This window comes from Ischnura elegans, chromosome 12, assembly GCF_921293095.1.
Source record: "Ischnura elegans chromosome 12, ioIscEleg1.1, whole genome shotgun sequence".
In the NCBI taxonomy this organism is placed as follows: domain Eukaryota; kingdom Metazoa; phylum Arthropoda; class Insecta; order Odonata; family Coenagrionidae; genus Ischnura; species Ischnura elegans.
Genome location: NC_060257.1, coordinates 81,946,491 through 81,966,553, shown reverse-complemented (window position 1 = coordinate 81,966,553; position 20,063 = coordinate 81,946,491). Strand labels below are relative to the sequence as shown.

Below are 20,063 nucleotides of genomic sequence, written 5' to 3'. Positions count from 1 at the left end.
GTTGGGACTTTGTGCTGTGGGGATGAAGGATCAAGAGTGGGGGGGAGATTGTGGAGGAGGGTGCGGGGTGGAGTTTAAGGGCGGGCGGGGAGGAAAAGTGTTGAAAAAGGATTTCTCGGAAGGGTGCAGTCGAAAGAAAATAAACGAAGGAATAAAAATAAAAAATAAAATGAAGTTTGCGGAAATGGATACAGGGTTGTCGGTGAAAGGTGGAAGGACAATGTGTTTTGGGGATGTACAAAAGCATACAGCGGGGATGCCGGAGGGAAAGAAAATATGAAAAAAATTGACAATCGGAATCTCTCTCTTTTCCTCTTGGACGACCCCAGCCCCTCGTGATACGGCAATGCAAACAACTTACCTGTCATGCGGGTCATTGCATCTCAAGGATAGAAAATAAGAAGCTAGGGTTCTCGGGATGTGGAACTTTTGAGACGATTGAGAATTGATCTCTCAAGGACCGGTCCAATGTGTCCTTCCACAGGTTTTGGGGAGGGGAAGGAAGGCTAGACGTTGGAATAAAAGTTTCATTTTTGAGATGCCGAGAGCAGAATAGTTATACGCTTGAAGCAAAGTAGTTACGAGGTTATTTCATTTTATAATCCTTTATTAACGGAGTTATTTTATCTGTACCCCTTAGGGTCGTAATTACATGCCAACGGAATAGTAACCATAATGATTTTACCTCTAGGTTTTATAAATTAAAATAAGACGATACAAAGGTGTGGACTTATATTTTGATTCTGGTCGGCTTCATTGAATGAACTACGTTCAATAGTGATGCACATGATGCAGGATCGATGAAGACTCGATACCAAAGTCTTGGTTCCAATGAAATAGGTATTTAATCTCCCATTAAAGGTGATTTATGATATATTATAGTGAAAATTTCCATATTAGTATGCATGGGAGAATGTTGATTTGACTGATAGATGTGTTCACACTTTGATTGACTACAAATTAAAAATCATTTTACCTAGCCTATATGAAAAGTTCAGTATCGCAGGGATCATGATGAGTTTTGGAGTGTAAATACGATACACAATAGTTCTCTAAGCTATGAACTTCAAGGAAGAATTGGGTTCGGAGGCAGAGAAATAGGGATGACTTATAAGTAGGTCAGCTGATCTCCGCATGGTGCCATGACCCAGTTGGACCCACTGACGTATGAAATTGAGCTACATCCAAAAAAGATGCAGCAGAATGGGAGGGAAACAAAGAAGAATAAAAGAATCCGAATGACATTGCGCTCTATACTGACGCGGGTGTTCAGGATACGAAAATGTTAGAAATATGTACGCGGATACTCGTTCAGATATTATTTTTGCCCGAGAGATTTGTGTCAGTTCGGACGAATTAAGAAATGCTATTACTTGGTAATTTAAAACTTAACTCAACTGTTTGATTTTAGGTGGTAAATTGGTAAATTATTATGGAACTCATTAACTTTATATTATTTATATCAAGAGTTATATGAGCTAAGGAATTTCAATGTTTATGCATATTCCGATTTTACGGTTAAATTTTCATGCATGAACAAATCATTGCTATGCCAATGAGTTTCCCTAATTTTATTCGCAGGAAGATGAACATGAAATATTAGGTACAAATTCCAAAAAGAAACAGGTAAATCTATCGGTTTATGGAATCGTATCTTTTATTTTTTACCAGCACCTTCTGGAACTTAATGATATATATGATATACTTTCATGATAAGAATAATGTATTAAAAGATTTTCCTATTGTTTATTGTTTATTGATTTTCTCATTTATATTAAATGGTTGTATTTCCGTCAAATATGATCCATTGAATATTTTTGGCAGTTTTGTGATCGGTAATTGCGAAAAATTTAATAATAATACCTATTTTTTCATGATTAGATATCATGATATCATAATTTTGTCATTATTTTATTTACGATCTCTTTTACCCCTAAATATTTGCAAGTTGTAGAAAGTTACACTTTTTTCTTATTAGAGTAAGGTATTATGCTTTGATGTGTTTTTTTTCGAACTATCTCGATATGTCTTGGTATGGGTTTATAATTTTGCTATAATATTTTATAGCTTTCTATTCAACTGTTATAATGTCTATAGCTTTTAATCGAGACAATTTAATTTTTTTGAAATCAGTATCAGTATATTTGAAGACTTCGATAAATTAATATTTAAATACGTTTCAAATATTGTAACATATTTTTATGTTTTCCTCAATGCGGTAATGCGGATTAGGGATATTTAGTCGATTAACAATGTTTTATTTACCAAAATGGCATTTTGCAATCGAATACATTAGCAGTTCCGAAGCTAATCTCTTTCGACGGGATATCTCTCGCCCAAATATTCCGAGAATCTTATGTGGGTCGTAATGTTCCGCGAACATTTCAGAGAAATATCGATCTTGTGTGCGAAGCTCCGCTATACGTCCGCCAGCAAGAAGCTCACCGCTCGTGCGCTGAGGAAATGGAGTGATGGTGGAACAGGAGGGAATATATATATGCATAATGTATATATGCACCCACTTTTTAATTCTCAATATATATATGCATGATATATATATATGAAAGAAGTGCAGCAGGCAAGAGTGAAGAGGAGTCGAGAGATTCTTGGCTTCTACTTCATTTGCAGCGAGTTGTTGCTCTTCGTCGACCCACTCATAGTCCAGCGCCTCCTCCCACCCCTGACGCGTCTCGCCCTATCACACTCACAGTACTCGTGCACTCCGCGTTCTGTATCCAAATACTCAGGTGGGTGTGTCCCTCCTCGATATGCCCTATCGATTTTTTCGCATCAAGTGCACCATAACGTCGGGATTCACCCCTTTGAACGAACGGATGTTTTTTGAAGGTAGGAGTAGAGGGAGTAGACTTATCAACCCCCGCGCAAAACAACGGCGTTGAGCTGATTTTCCCGAGGTCACTTGGCCGCAAAATATGCGTGGATATATGAGGTGCACCGTTTGTTTTGCGTGGAGAGCTGTTTTTATTTTATAAATTACCCTTATGTGTATGCGCTCCAAAAAAAAGACGAACGATAGAATTTTTCGGCCTGCTCTTCTCTTGCGCGTCTTCGCCATTAGCGATCTCGTACGGAAATGCTACGCCCCCAGTGAGGATTGCCAAAAAGATGGTCGTGTTTTCGCATTTAATTTAGATTGCGGTCGGCTCTTAGGTTGTCGCTTTGAGGAGAGGGTTTACGTGAGTAGTGCGTGGAAGGTTTTATATGGGGCTTGCCAAAAATATGGATGTTTACGTATTATTTTCGATTGCCGCATTCTGCCATTTGGATTTAGAGGGTGTCGCGATGTTACATTGCGGATAGATTTTTAAATGAACTACTCCTAAACGATGGTAACATTACTTAGGTCCGTTGAATGAGGCTTTTAGATCATGGTTTCAGGCTTAAATTGAGGAGAGTTTTGATAAGGTTGCATGCGTAATTATTCATATGCTGTGTTCGGCCCGAAAAGGTTGGCTTAGAATTTTGATAGGTTTATCAATATGGCACTCATAAAAAAGATGGTGTGTAATTATTTTTTTGGAGACTGCGTTCGGTCCGTAATTAAAGGGAATTTGGAGAAGGGTTGCCGAGCGGAAAGGGTTTTTATGGAGCACTGTGAATGGTGTGTAATTATTTTTTTCGGTCCTTAATTTAAGGGTTTCAGGAGAGACTTTTCAGGGTTTACGGATGGTTTTTTTTAACACATATTTACGTAAATTTCTCGGGTAAATTTAAGTGAAAATACACCTTAATGGAAGTCTCATTTAAAACGTCTCGTTCTTGTGATCGCGAACAGCGATTTTAAAGCCCGTTTTTTAAAGTTTCATAGGGGAGAGTTTTTTAAAAATAGATTCAGCGCGTGGTAGGTAGTTATTCCATATATTTACGTACACATTGTTAGCCATTTTTTTCGGGGGTGATTATATTTTTTTAAAGCGAGACTTACCTTGAGGAAGCAGGAGAAGCAGGACGAAGATGGGTATGAGCTGCTCGGCGCGGGCCCTGGGGTGTCCCGGCCACCCGGAGGGCACCCTGGCAGCACCCATGGGGCCCCCCTCCTCCTCTGCCCCCGGGGGCGAAGGTCCGCCACCAGCCCTACCGCTGCCCCCAGAGAGCGACGCTTCGGCCTCCGCCGCCAGACACCGCCCCCGGCCCCCTTGCTGAGCGCTCTCCTGGTGCACCACCGCCTCGGCCTGGCTTATTCGTCATGTCTCCGCGCACCATGCACCCGCTGCGAGCACCATCAGCGCGCGGCCCTGTCTCCGCTTCCCGGGGATGCTAGAACCGGCTGCCTCCGTCTTCTGCCTGGACAGGCGACCTCTCTCTCTACCTCGTCCCCTCTCTCTCTCTCTCTCACCCTCCCCTCCGCACCTCCCCTCCCCTCCTTTCCCTCCGCCGCTGCGCGCCCCTCGCCTCCCCTCCCGCGCGAGTGGTTCGCGCCACACGCCGCCAGGCGCGCGGCAGTCGCGCGGGGTGTGCGCAGTCGGCGGAGTGTCACCGGGTGTTGTCGGGGCCTCGTTCCGGCAGACGGCGACATCTGGGCGAGGGATGGAGACGTTTCTTTCCGCGGATGAGGACAAAACGGGTGAAGGGGTGGGTGGGTGTGTGTGTGTGGAAGTTGTGGAGGAAGGAAGGAAGCTGGATCCGAGAGGAGAATGGAATGGGGGATCGGAGTTTTCGTTAAGGAGGCGAGGGTGAAGAAGGGATATTCGCCCCCCACTCCCCCCTTTTCCTTTAAGGAGGGCGAATGCGAAAAAAACGACAATGGCGGAGCGTGGCTCGAACAACCGCCCTCCGCCCCACCTTTGTCGCCCCCCCCTTCCGCCTGGCCAAAGAACAGGTGCATGGCGGGAGTTCGCAGGGCAGGAGGGAGGGGGGGGGGTGGCAGAAAAGCATGCCGCTGCAGTAATTTCCATCGGCCTCGCGGTAAAGAGACTACGGACCCGGGCCAACTATGAAGCAATTATTTCCGCCGGAGTTGAGTTTCAAAAAATTCCCCTTCATTTTTTTTTTCATTTTTCGAGATTCAGAGTGAGGCAATTCTTTTCCGCGGATGGAAAATTATTATTAATTTTTTTATTACCTTTTCACTCCGCTACCAGTCGATCCGAAAGAATTACCATAATTATATTTTTAAAATTTTTTTTTCGCGGGCGAAGGAAATATTATCGCGGATAATATTTTGAGGGAGCCGAATGGCAAACATTGTAATCTTGCCCCGGGTGGGACCCGAACCGGCAATCAGCGGAATGGCTGGCAGGCCCCTGGCGGCGACCGGCCTAATTCGACGGCTTAATCAAACACTATGAGAGAGTACGGCGAGAGGATACGGTCATCATTAATTAGCCGTATGATGAGAGCGGAAGGAAATATGAATCCGAAAAAAAGGGAAAGAGGTTTTAATTTCCTCCCCACTGATAAATACGTTCCTCGCATGTCATATATCGAGCAATAACGCAATCAGAAACATTCCAGTGGTAGCCTAGAATATTTCCCTGTGAGACTAATAGCAGAACGTGATCCGCATACCATTACTTCATGTTTGATGAAGGCTTTAATATTGATGCATGTCGAAATGGGTTTAGATGCGTTTTTATGTTCATTATACGTTTTATTTTGATAAGTATTAGTATATGATCATTATTAATTAGTATGGCCGTAACAAAATTATAAAATAAAAATATCTCCATTTTGGTGAAGTTCAAATTTAATTTTCCATAAAAATTTCATTTTAGAATAAAAAATATTACTACGTGACAATTAAAAAAAAATATTTTGCAGATAGAATATGATCTTTATTAATTGATATTGCCGTAATCGAATTGAATGATTCAAAGTGCTCGAATTCGTTGAAGTAGCAACAGAATATTTTATATAAATTATAATTGAAAGTAAAAGAATAGCACCAGCTCCCAATTTAAATTTAAAAATTACATTTTCTTGGTACGAGTAATTTTTTTTCAACATTCTCTGCTAAAGAAACTATATTGCACTCATTACTGATTTTATTTACTATGGCCCAAATATGCCTTGCTTACAATAGTGTTAGGAATTTTTAATGTATACAGATATCCTATGGCATAGTTCAAATAAATTAATTCCTATGAAGTACATCTTAAGACTAGACTTTTACTTTGCAAATAATTCTTGATAAAACAATTGAATAATATATTCATATTTATGAGTTTTAATCGTAGTCACTCTCTATCAGAATTTGGCAATTTGAATTGATCTTTTGCAGTGAAGTAGAATGTTTAGCTAATTAAGTTATGACTTTCCACTGTCTTGGAAGTTTTAATTTTTATATAAAATATGCTATCCCCGATGAAAATTGCTGTAAGCAATTCGTAAATTAATATGGAAATACTTGAATATAGGTTCTGAGAAAGTAACGATTTTATATAAACGAACACGCGAGATTTATAGACACTTATAATGAGCTAGCGTTTATATGGTGATAGAATGAAAGTTCAGACAAATAGGAAGTGATTAGATCATGCGTCAGTAGCGAGATTATCAACTTTAAAATATTACGCGAGATATTTTAATTCCATGAAATTCATATATAATTCTTATTGCTTACTGAACGCATTTTCACTGCATGAAGTCCTTCTTTTTCTTACTGCTCTGGATTTCTTAATTTAGAGTTACAATTAAGATATCTCCACCGGTTGGTAATAAAATGAGCATTCGGGTTGCCTTATTAACAGACCTAAGTAAATCGCAATCTATGTCGCAATATCTAAAATTTCATTATGGCTTTTATTTTTTTTTAAATTATACCCGGAGAAAAAGTTTATTTACATTGTAGGGTTGCTCGATGGAAATGAGATTTTGGGAATTAATATCATCGAGCTGTTTTTTGTCGCAGATATTTCCCTACCGGCTGCGAGAACAATGAATTATATTTATAAAGTTGTTTTACATTCCACTCCTGCTTTAACAGTATGGAAGAATGATCGCGATTTTAACCCTATGAATCAGTTCACGTGTATATATTTCCAAGACTACCAACGCGTTTGTCTATATATAATTATCGGCATTTTGTGTGAATGCAATGCAATTAATAATCACGAAAATAGTCTTATATTTAACTCTTAGTTAGCTGCAACTTATTGACAGGGTAAATTTTATGCTCTTCTTATGAGGACTGTTTCCACATTTTTTTAATTATTCTACAATTTTTTAAGAAAAATTTAAAAAATATGCGAGTTAACAGTAACATACTTTGAAAATGCTGACTTCAAACATACAGATGGACTTCTCGTGAAAGGTAATAAAAGTATTCTGAAATCAGTGTTAATAACATGTAACACTCATTCATAGTACTTTTATGTTAAGGACAGCGTGTTAATTAAACCGTGTATCACGCGGTTTCTGTCGCAATAATATATTGTTTAACACTTGAAAAGGTATGGGCCATTCCTTGGTTTGCTTTGATTGCGTATAATCTACTCTGCGCTATCCTGCGGTCCAAAATACTTCATTTGGGTTCCCGGAAAAAATAAAAGTTGCGGCTTCGTATATATGGGGACATTTCCGGTATTAAACGAGAAACCCAATCGCAGTACCGTTGGATAGCACGTTGAGAGGAGGGAATGAACATTCATTACATCACCCCCAGAGGCAAAAATTTCATTACCACTGGAACAAACTACGCGGAATGACTCCTGTATACACGATATGCCTTAGGTTAGGTGGTCAGTCATTTCAAATAAGTTATGATGGCATGGGAAGAAGAAGCATGAAAGATAAAATTCGCGCGCCTACGGGCGTACATCATGGTGAAGTAATGTGGCTTTTGAATTCGCAGAATAAAAATGGGTCCATGTTATTAATTGAGATATTCGCGAAAAGCCTTTTTTAAAAGTTGAGGTCGAAATGTTGTCATTTTCACGAAGGATTTACTTTCCATTGCTCTTCCATCAATGCTAAATGCTTTTTGAAAAGTTTACTAAAATAGAAGTGGAAATTTGTTTTTTCTCTTGTATTTTTTCTTGACCATATTTCTTATTTTAACTATTGCGAAAAATTCTTGAAGTTCGATCATTTTAGCAAAAAAAACCTTTATTTGATATCTTCTTCTTAAAATGCGATGTGAGGTAAATGGGTTTGAAAATGTTTCCTGAAAAATTATGAGTTATGATATTCAAACCAACAAATAATTAAACGCGACACACACCAATTAAACATCAAATCCACGTAATTTAATGTTAACACATCGTCTAACATTGCGAGGTCCAAAAGCAGTTGGATCCATGTCTTCGCAAATTCAATAAATGAAGGTGCCGATATTTTCTTACATTTAGTAGTAACTATTGCTGATAATTTATACTATGTGAAATATTGTATTTTTCCTACTGCTTTGTTACCATTTTCTATATTTTATGTAGTTTCAATTGAGTTCTCCTATCATAAGAGTTAATGTTCCTAGTGCTATTTCATTATAACGTTTTCATAAACTCTCTTCGTTGTTTGTCATCTTGTACGGGCCAAATTTTGCAATTCATTTTTAACCAAGTTTCCGATTAGCTAACGAGCATCTTTTTCGTGATAACTTAGAACCAGATGACAATGCAATTTGAAACACTTTTGTATGATTTTAAATGTATCTCTATTGTTCAGAATTTAAAATTAAATACGGTGATTAGTTCAAAAAATGGCCACCAAAAACCTATGTCAGCGCTGCGATCGTTTAAAAGGAACGATAATATAAAGATTTATAGCAACAAATTTGTTTGCATCAAAGTTGGTTGATATATATTGATTGAACAATATTGATTACTTGTATTCTTTTTAGTGCACGATTAAAACGTTGTTTTTTGTAAAAATTTCTTTTTTATTTCGTATCATTTCACATTATATTAAGAGATGATTTATTTTTACGGGGGACCAAAACCTTGAATAATTTCGTTCCTAATTTCCGAATTTCAGGTCACATACAATGCGCATTATATCTTGCGAATATTTGGATGATTGCGTCCTACATATAGATGTAAATTTGAGTATAGGAATCCAGGAATCCAAATACTTCCGACCCCTGCTGTAAAGGATCTAAAAGCGACGTTCTACTTGTCTGTTCGAAGTGCCGGCCCTTGCGGAACTACCGGTTTAGGCCACGGAGAAAAGTTCCGCTGACCAATGGTGGGACCTAGACCCTTGACGGGTTTTGGGGGAATAACTCCGTCTACCACACTACTGTTTACCTTCGGAATCTCAACCGCAACGGGAAGGGGGCGTCCTCCGCCCTCTAGTGATTGGCTCCAAATTCATGAGCGAAATTTATTTCAGTTGGGAGGCTGCTTCATGGTCACCCGGCCAACCTATTCACCGCATAATTCCGTAGGAGTGCGCCCTCACCCGGCTGCAGGAATTAGTTTACTCGAAGGTATTCCTCTTGGAGTTAATTTTAAGGGACGTCCAATACGGTTTTCACGGAATGGGAAGGGCCTCGTTGGAAATGAATCCCTGTGGATTGGTGGGACCTAAGTGGGTCCAACAGAGTGGCCACTCACTGAAAGGTGCAAATATTCCCGAATTTTTCCCGAGTGCGTATATACGAGGTGCGTTCGGAAAGTTACGTTTTGAAATTAAAACAAATATCAAGCGCAGATAATTCAAAGAAATGTATTGCACAAAAATAACGCTATTTCACTATTTTTCGACGTAGATCCCGTGGTTTTTCAGGCATTCGTCATAGCGTGGCGCTAGTTTTTGTATACCCTCTTCGTAGAATGCGACATCTATGAGGTAACATGTTCTTTCAGCTATTCATCAGTGTTGTAATGCTGACTTTCACTGATTGATTTTTCGCCGCGAGGTGAAATAATTATTAATGATGTTTATTGGGAGACGCATAAGAAAAAATACGCCGCGCGGTACAAAATAAGCGTCGAGGAATGCTCACAAAATGCGTGGTTTTCATTCACTGCAATTTCCGACCATACACTGCGAATGTGAAAAAAAATCATGTAGGAATTTTTGCTGGGATGTTTTTGACCCTTCTCCGTACAGCCCCGAACTTGCTCCAAGCAATTTTCACTATTTTCTGCATCTTCAGTCTTTCCTTGGCGGTCAGCGATGCGAGAGCGACGAAGAACTGTAAGAACATGTCACCTGACGGGTGACTACGCAGGCGGAATCATTCTATGAAGAGGGTATACAAAAACTTGTACCACTCTATAATAAATGCCTGGAAAATCACGGGATCTACGCCGAAAAATAGTGTAATAGTGGTAGTGTTTCGTGCAATAAATTACTTTAACGTATATGTACTTGCTCTTTTTTGTTTCAACACGGAACTTACTTTCCGAAAATACCTCGAACATTATTCTCCAAATTATTTTCAGTTTAGTTTTATGTGACGTGAGAACAGGCTACATTGGTCCCATTGTTATGAATTTTAAGCCTTCCATTCAATGGCGTTAGCGAGGAATATTGTTCCAAAACCAGGAGGACTTGGGGGAAAATTGTTAAAGAACAGGGCACTAAGTAAAGGGTTTGAAACTAATTTTAACCCTTTTCAAAATGGAATAACTTCAATTTTCGAAGAAATATTTTACAAATCATGAGTTTTCAATATTTCTTTTTCTTTTATGATGAAGCCAAGTAATTGTTTTTTTATATTTTGAGGGCGAGAGGGGTGGGGAAGGAGCAGAATCACCCTAACCCCCTCGTTACGCCACTGCTTGCTTCCACCATCATATGCTGTTGTTAACACTGGTTTTAATATCTCTAATATGTACTCCTGGGGGCCAAATACAAGTGTAATAAATTTCGATTATTATAGAGATTTTGATACATTTTATGCTGTTTATGAACAAATTAATGATTAAGATTGTGCCAATATAACCTTTATGCTTCGGTATCTTTGGCCGTATTCCAACTTGCTTACTTAACGACATTGTGCAAATTAGTTTTTTCACAACTACGTATTTCTTCTCTGTCACATCCTTCTTTACTTGTTCCATGTATTTTTTCGAGGTCTTCCTTTTCCGTTCTTGCCATCCACTTGTCCCTAGACCATTGTCTTCATCGCGCCATTATGTCTCTAGATGTGGCCTTTTAGTTTGTTCCGTCTTCTTATTGATGTTTTCATGAAGCTTCTCTTCTCTCCTACTTTTTCTAGGACCTTCTCAATAGTTACTTGGTCGATCTATTTGATCCTCATCATTATTCTGTAGCACCACATTTCAAAGGCCTATATCCTTGCGTTCTTTGCTGCTGTCATTGTCCACGCCTCACTTCCATATAGGAACATACTCCAAGTGTAATTTAGCTAAACTGTTTCCTTCCTTCAATGTTTAAATTTCCCACTATAAGTAGATCTTTCTTTTGGTGGAGTGATCTCTTCGCCTGGGCTATTCTGCTAATGATTTCTGTCTTGCTTTGATGATGATAACATCTTTATTCGTTCCAATAATTCCTCAAATTTCAAGATTGTCACCTTGAATAATTTGCAGTACATCATAGTAAATCAGAAAATTGCAATGTAATACTCATTTACTCACAGAACGTTTCCCAATAGATTGTGACGATTCCCGGGCTTTCTCGTTGCTCCAAAATTCCGTGTTATTCCCAGTTTTCGCTAGCGTGTGGTCACCCTAGAGGCAGGGGGTGGGGAGAAGGGTCCAATTTGATTGGACGAAGGAATGGGGGTGATTTCCCGGTAGCTAGGGGAAGTACATGAGGAAGGGTGCGGTTTAGGTCATCCTCTGCTGCCACTGGGAGATCGGAAGGTTGCGCAGCCGATGGCGAATTAAATTGCGGCAATCCATAACTTTCCCTTCAGAGGAGAACCACTCAATCCGCATTCGCTCTTTTGCGCCCACCGGAAATTGATATAAACTGGTCCCTAACTTCTGTCTTTCCGTTTCGAAGCGCCGCCGAGACCAAAATCATCTCAGATACGTTTTTGATAGTTTGGATTCAGCTCACTGCAGAACGAAAATTTTCCTCCCTAGGAAATATATATTTACAAAAAGCGGTTTAATGTACTATCTAAGTTACGTTTGGTAATCAAAGAATCGCATGAAAAAATATAATATTAGGGGTTGAGATGCCAAGTTGATTTTTTTCGCAACAGAGTTAGGTAAAGTTAATTGTTGGAGGAAATACACAAAAACTTGGTTTCCAAGGTATACGAGTGTGTGTCTGTTCTGTGTTCACATCGAGTGGCATATCAATTGCACTATCAAAAATGTAATTGATCTCGTTTGCTTTCTATACCTAATTTCTGTTCCTAACTCTGTATATAAAAAAAGAAATCACTTATACCCTTTGGCTTCTCACCCATTCATACATCATCTTTATATTATAAAAACAAAATACCCAACTAGCAAAAAATCCACAGGGAAAATATCATTCGCCTAATGATTTTTTCCTTGTGGATTTTTGCGCACAATTTGTGCGTTGCGGGTGACGCCCGTAAAAGTTGTCACCGTGGCTACTCCCGGTATACTTAAATTATACAACTAGCAGACAACCCGGCATTGCTCAGGAATGATGGATAGAATAAAGCCGAGAGGATAGGGTGGTTTCCTATTATTTTTTTAATGCCTAAATTGAAAGATTATTGCTCCTGGAGTTTGCATTTCACGCTTATAGATTTTTAAATGACGATATCTATTTTTAGCGATTAAACGAAAAGTGAAAATTTTCAAGCGCGCGGAAACGCGACGGCTAAGTATGAATGCTTGGAAAACCCCATGTGGCGTCATTCTGATTCCCGCTGTCGGCATGTGAGGTGACCTTGGGGCGAGTCTTGGAGCGTTGATACGATGGAGGCAGCTTGCAGGTAGCAGAGTACCCTGCTAGCAGGTAGCGCTTTGCTTAAATAAGGATTATTAATACCCTATCAAACGAAGGAAACTTTCCGACCATAGGCAGTTTTAATAGGTGATTATTAAGAAATGTTTCCCTGAAGTCTGTGTCGTGCATTGGTAATCTCAGACGATGTAACACTCCTATCTACTCGTATAGAAAATAGGTCCCTGTGACGTCACGTGGTGTGGCACCACATGGGCGCCAATCTGGCCATTTCAAATGAGGATAAAATTGACCATTGCCATTCGTCTAGACTGGGATTTCTAAAACCAAACAATTTGTATATTTTGAATACACTAATGGTGGGTAACAAATGGCAATCAATGCCTTTCGTTTTATTTGATGAAGGAAACTACCCTATCGGGAAACCTGGAATTCATGGTCACATACCAGGATTTTTTGGTACGCTGATCAGCAAACAATGGGGAAAATGAATTCCGTGTCCCGTACAAGGGATCAGCTTATACCCAGCTCCAGGAAATTGATCATTATGTTTGTCCTTATGTCGGTAAAGGTCGTGTGAGCGCATATGCATTTATATATGTCGTACTCCAAAAAAGAGAAATGTACCAAAAGGATTAATAATTGAGTGTCGATTCCTTTGAGTTATGATTTCCCTTTTGATGGTATCAAGAAGTGCGCCTACTCGGCAGATTTTCTAACCGCAGAAGTTGTATCACGCAACATAAAAAACGGTAATGAAAAAAGGACGCAAAGGATGCGTACCTAGTGCTGCTTTTGGTTGCGTTCGACGCGGGTTTGGGAGCGAAAAATGCACCAACATATTAACTTTGGTTGCAATACGTGCAGCCGTATAAAGACGCATATGGGACAGACAAACAGACATGCTCTTATATATATGTATATGGATGTTTGGTTTGTAAGCAAAATAATATCCGCATTGATAACGTCGAAAGCATAAATATACCAAAAATATGCTGGTAGTCAATTGTTAGAAGAAATACACAAAAACTTGGTTGCCAAGGGATTCGAGTGAGTCTCTGTTCTGTGCTGACATCGAGTGGAAAATCAAATGCACTACCAAATAAGTAATTGATATCATTTGTTTTGAGTCATAATTTTTGTTTGCGAATTGAAATATCTGTGGACCATTATGCTCATAATATAACATCAAAGCAGGTAAGCTATCATATTTCGAAGCTGAGACATAAGAGGTTTTGCCAAACATGGTGTTTGGGTGACGAAATCACATGGTTACGCAGAAAACGGAGTTGCTATTAATAAAACAAAGCCCTACTTTGGTGCCAAAGAATCGTGTACAACAATGTTTTAACCTGTGTTGCGCGTAGTTGCAAACAAATTTACACAAAGGATGAAATTTGCCTCGAAAAAAATCATTATACTTGACCGTGATACAAACCAGGATATCCCAATTGCCGATCGTGTATTGTTGCATAATATTTATTGTTTTCGGCGAAACCCCCACCTCTATACTCGGGAATGTAGCGCTTACGCCGGTGACTGCTTAAAAACTTTCCTCTTCAAGTTGTAGTTGAGTATGAAAGAATGTACGTATTTATAGGAACCTAAGTAAGTTTTTTTTGGATTAGAATGACTCCGTATACTGTTAAACTGTGCGATATCGTCATCCAAACGCCTTTTTTGGCAAACCCATATGGCTAAGCTTTGAAAGATTATAGCTTACCTGCTTCAGAGTTATATAATGGCTATAATGGTATATACTCATTACATTATATTAAGCAAAAATTATAACTTGCAGAATATATATAACATATTTTTGAAATTGATGGTTTGAGGCGTGAATTTGTGAAATTTTTCATTTTAAATAAAAAAATTAGTAAATTACATGTGTGACTTTACGAAAGACCAGTTTCGTCGCTGTGCAACATGAAAAAAAGAAAAAAAAGACATAATAATATTTTCCACATTTTTTCTGCGGGTTATATTTTGATAGGAAACCAAACATTGGGTATTTTATTTTGAACATTGAGAGATTTATGATTTTTTTTCTCCTTAGATGCCCATGGCGATGTGTATATGTTATTTTAATGTACTATTGAGACTTTGGATAGAGTATGAAGCTGAGGTTTCTTTCCAAAATATGATTTCCAGCACTTCTTTGATCAATTTTTGTAAATATGTTCTTTGTGACTCGATTTAAAATTCACAGTTCCCCTGGAGAGTACTCAGATTGATATCGAAACCAAACCGAAGAAATGAAATTGCCTCAATCAGGCTACCATTTCATGACTGATTAAATTTTGCTCGTACATGCTGTCCATAATGTCTACTCCGTCTTTGCTTTCATGGATAAGGTAGATGGTGTATGACTTAGTTTTAAAAGTGTTAGAAAACATAGTACCTGAGTGCATGATAATTAGCCAGCGAACATTATTCTCTTTTACTTGATAGTTTTTGAGAACTCAAGCTGAGATTAAAAAAAATGTAATTTTAATGAATTTCTTTGACTCATGAAGAAGCTTTGAAAGTAGGGTAGACAAGAAGAAGTTTCGGTGTAAGGAAAAAATAATATTTAAGTGCTTATCAAAATAACAAAGACAATAAAAGTTAATTTGATGAACACTTAATGTGTAACTGCCATAGGAGAGATATTTAAATGAATATTTTAATATTATGCGACGACCGACGCGAATTAGACTCCTGAGAGCAGTGAGAAATAAAAAAATGCAATAACCACGACAACATTCTCATATGCGAATGTCTTTACCCATCCTTTTCCCCTATTCTGGCGTCTGTTTCAAAATTCATATCATCTTCAGTTTCTTTCAGTTCTTGTACAATATTGTAACGGAATATAATGCAATATTCTAATGGAAGGAGATTATCAATATGAATTATTGATGAAAAATGATCAATTTAGCAATAACTAGGGTTACAATTATAATAATGGATTATAACTTACGCCTGATATGATGATTATTCATCGAAACCTGGGTCGCTTTATGTAAAAAAGAAGTGCTATAATTGTTATTCAACCAGGAAACCATAATTGGAAAGACTTTCATTATTCTTCCGGAGAGGAGAAGACGAATCTCGCCCGTTAGCCTTATTGTGACTACAAGAGCCTATGGAATATTAGGCCAAATAGGATAAAAACACTATTTATGGCACAAATATTCATTAATTCATTAAAAATATTTGTATTTATATAAATAGTATAATAAAAGTATTAAAATTGAAAAAAAAAAATTTAAGATCTATAAAGAAAATATTTTCCCCGTTGTACGACTTTGGATCACCGATGTGCACATATTTGCCTTAACTGTAATGTTAATCGTTGGTATGATTTTAATTGCATTTTCATAAGCCTGAAGCTAGTATTTTTGACTAACATTTTCTGAATTTTTAACAAAGAAATAATACGTTCCTTTCGATTATTATCGTTTGATTCGCCCTCTCATTCATGAGAAAATATGGGTGCTATTAACGGGAAGATGCGATGTTACTTCTCAACAGCGTAAAACCTTTACGTCCGTCGTTAAAGAACTGGATTCCTTTTCCGCTCTATTTCATTAAGGGCTGAATTAAGAGTTATTTTTATTGCAGAACGTAATGCTCAAATATGTAGTTGCTATTATATTCATAATTGGGGTGATAAAGTACATATTTATAACAGTTAAATCTTCAAAATTGAATTTACTCACTAGAAAAGCTGGAATGGAAGGATTGATATAAGTAATAAACTTTTGGGCCTGATAACATTATTTGATAAACCAGGATGATTGATGAAAAATTTCTCTGGATTCCCACCGGGTGCGGTATTGGGTTAATTCTCCCAACGTTTCAATGGCTGAGTCTGCCATCGTCTTAAGGGGTTTACTCTTAATGGTACTTTTTTACGGTACTTATTTATTTATTCATATCCCTGGTTGCCGTTATTGTTGTGTGCGGATTTAGCGATTAATTATGGCATTTCAGGCACTGCTCAGTTGGAAGCCTTTATCTTTGTTTAAGCTCTTCTCCTCAAGGCTAATAGCAATCGAGATGATGCTTCCACTATGAAGACATTGAATGTATCGAAAGAGAAATGAAGTGATGAATGTTTTAGTTGGATGAACTAATCACTTCGGAGGATATTTTTGTATCGACGTAGGAAATATGAAATTAAACTGTGTAGGCCGCGATCTTAGCGGCTGGTCACGCCTCTGAAGCTGGGGCGTAGGTTTGGCTGCATCGCCCGGAGTTCCAATAGGCGTGGGAGACTCTTTGGAACTTGTCCGCTGTCCATCACGTTCTTCATTGGATAGTATCCTACCATCAAGCGTTCATTCTCGGCGATCAGCCCCTTGAGTGACGCATGGCTGAGCGAGAGGAAAAAAAAGCGCCGATATCAAGACGCGATTAAAATTGCCGCAACGCAGGTGGCTGAAGCGAAACTTTGGCGAGGTTGCCACTGCCAAAGCGGTAATTGATCTTTGAGAGATGGCGTTGAGGCCTTTTCTTTTCTCACTTTTCTCGAAAGATGTGTGTCTTTCTAAAAAAAAGTAACGGTTTAGTGATATCTCCTCATCCATTCAAAATTGGCAGTTAATATAAAAGTTTACGGCAACGTAGAAAAGGGCCTTTCAAACTGATTAGTATGAGATTGATTTCCGATTATTGGCGGTGCCTGTCAGATGCATAGGGTGTGAAGGAGATCATTACAAATGGAAGTAAAAGGCAATTGACGGATTGATTTTTAATAGGCTAATTTTAAAACGCTTTATACTTCTTACTCACAATTCTCTTGCGTGATTAACAATAGTCTCTTGTCTTTTTCTTGACCTCAATTTTTTAGCGTTAATAATAATCTCGGAGTATATGTGTAAGAATGATATACAAAATTTTTGACTAAGGTTTCGATATATTTTTATACATCATCTTCAGGTCTATGAATGAAAATGATGACATTATATTAATACCTGAAGGTGAGAGATAATTGATATATATATATTTCTACAACAATAAAATTGCTCATAAATTAAAAGGAAGAGACCAGAATTTTGACATACCTTTGTTACAACGATTTGTTTATTGATTGTAGATAAGCTAGGACATATCATAGTTACCATCAATTTGGATTTATTAAATAAAATCAAATTAAAATATAATATATCCAAACGGTGGGCAAAATATTTTTTATTCATTGGCATCACTTCTTCTGAGATTAGACTTTATGCGAGGATAATTTGTATGAAATATCTCTTAACATGTATGTTCTTCCTTCATTAAAAAGCTACGGAGTATTCTCCCCATTGATTCAAAATTGAGAATTTATTTTAATAAGTTTATGACAGCCCTACTTTCATTACCTTATGGAGCATTTAAAGGATCTTTTTAACACATAAGCATAAAATTTATTTAAGGCTGCTCATAACGGGGCCTCATTTATTGAGGAAGTTATAGAGTGTATCTGTAAGAATTGATGAGGGTTTTTAATTATCTAAAACCGAAACAAATCAGCAATTACGAGTCATTGGATTTTGCTATTCCTTTGGCTATGTCATTAATTACTATAATTTTTAATATTTCCGTACACTGTACAAGATAGTAAGCATTATATCAGTATTGGAAATACTTCCTTGTCACAGTATTCGGTGTTGATTATGCATTGAAATGCATGAAAACATTCCTTGAAGATTCTGAATTCATTAGAATTACCTATGTTCGCCAATCATCCTTTAGATCTATTGCATTTATTTCTCGTAGAACTCAACCAGTATTTCTGAAGACAAACGTTCTGAGCCTTGTTAAGCGAGCCTTGCGATTACAACCTGCTATTACACGAGATATTGCAAAGTTATTCCTCATCTTTGCTAAATGAATATCGCCATCGTTAGGATACAACCTTCCCTTTCATCTGATCACAAGCTAGCATAGGTTCTTGCTTAGAGTTGTGCATTCTAACAATGGCCCATTTTTCTTCTAGCTGCAAATAATTTTCTTCAATATGCTGAATTTAGAAACTTAATGGAGATGCATTCATTTTTCGACGGTTATACGTCGTATAATATGGAAGATGATAAGATAAAAGCGTTTCCAGATACCTTTCAATCTACTATTATTATATATACTATTTTATCTTGATTGATATTTCCATTTATTAATTTTAATGAATGAAATCATTTCTGCCATTAAGATATTTTCATTTTAGCCAGCCGAAGGGGAAGGTGGACTTACTGCTCTTGGTGATAGCAATATCTTAACACGTGCTTGTGAATAGGTCTGAAAAGTAAATATCTGTGAAGCAAAGGCTTGGGTAGGAAATTTGATGGTGGAGAGCATTGTGGGAGAAATCGGTTTTGGTTTTTCAAGATAAAATTATACATGTGTCGATGAAATGCCGCCATAAGGCATTTCAGACCTTTTTTAGCCTCAGTCTTTTTTTAAATCGTCATTCGTAGTATTTGAACAGCTTGCTAAATTATTTGGCCCTGTGTCGGATTTTATTCTTTGGCATTCTATTGGCATTCAATTGATTTAGCTTGAAAGTTAACCACAAAATACTATGAAACATATTTATGGAAAAATTTGTTCCGCAATGTCCTGTTGTTACGTACAATAAAAATTTGGAGTGGAGTGATTTAGTCAGAGTAGATGCTTATTTATCATGATTATTAGTAGTCAGTTATGAACGTTTTTCTGATTGTATGAATTATAAAGTAATTCCCACTCCTTAGATTTAATTATTAGAGTAGATGCTTATTATCATGATTATTAGTTGTCAGTTATGAACGTTTTTCTGATTGCATGAATTACAAAGTAATTCTTACTCCTTAGATTTAAGTACAAGCTGAAGAAATAAATTTTTTTAAACAAAATTTATTAAATTAGAAATACTTAATGCGTCTAACCCTCAAACCGATCAATCTTTGATTATCGAAGGAATTTGTACAACATAAAATGTGAACAAGTTTTGCAATTACTTTCTAATGAAGTCGAAGGGTCATCAGGAGATACCTTTGAATCTATAACTTAGTGCCCTTTTTCATGTGCTTTTCACTGTTTGAAGGCATTTAAATGTGCTATTCTTGTGATTTTTTGCTGACCAAAGTAGTCACAATGCACAAAAACTGAAGTCATTAATGTTTAATATGTTGCGGATATAACTTGGAATACTTGTTATTTCAAAATTACCCTTTTTGATTTACCCGGCAAGAAAAAGTTTTTAAATTAAATCAAACTATGAGGTGTTATAGATGAATGTTTTCTGCGTCTATTTTCTCTTTCTGAAAGGATCATATCAGTACATGTAA

At 37.6% G+C, this 20,063-nt stretch overlaps 1 protein-coding gene across 7 annotated transcripts in view; it reads right to left on the bottom strand.

Moving 5' to 3' along the window:
* The window catches only part of LOC124169348 (neuronal acetylcholine receptor subunit alpha-7), a 92,008-nt gene extending 87,684 nt beyond the window's left edge, over positions 1-4,324 (bottom strand). For all 7 annotated transcript variants that reach the window (XM_046547941.1, XM_046547939.1, XM_046547935.1 and 4 more), the window contains exon 1: positions 3,947-4,324. In XM_046547941.1, the coding sequence (XP_046403897.1) occupies positions 3,947-4,046 (100 nt within the window). In that variant the 5' untranslated portion in view covers positions 4,047-4,324. The remainder of the gene's footprint in view (positions 1-3,946) is intronic.
* Positions 4,325-20,063: the final 15,739 nt, after the last annotated feature.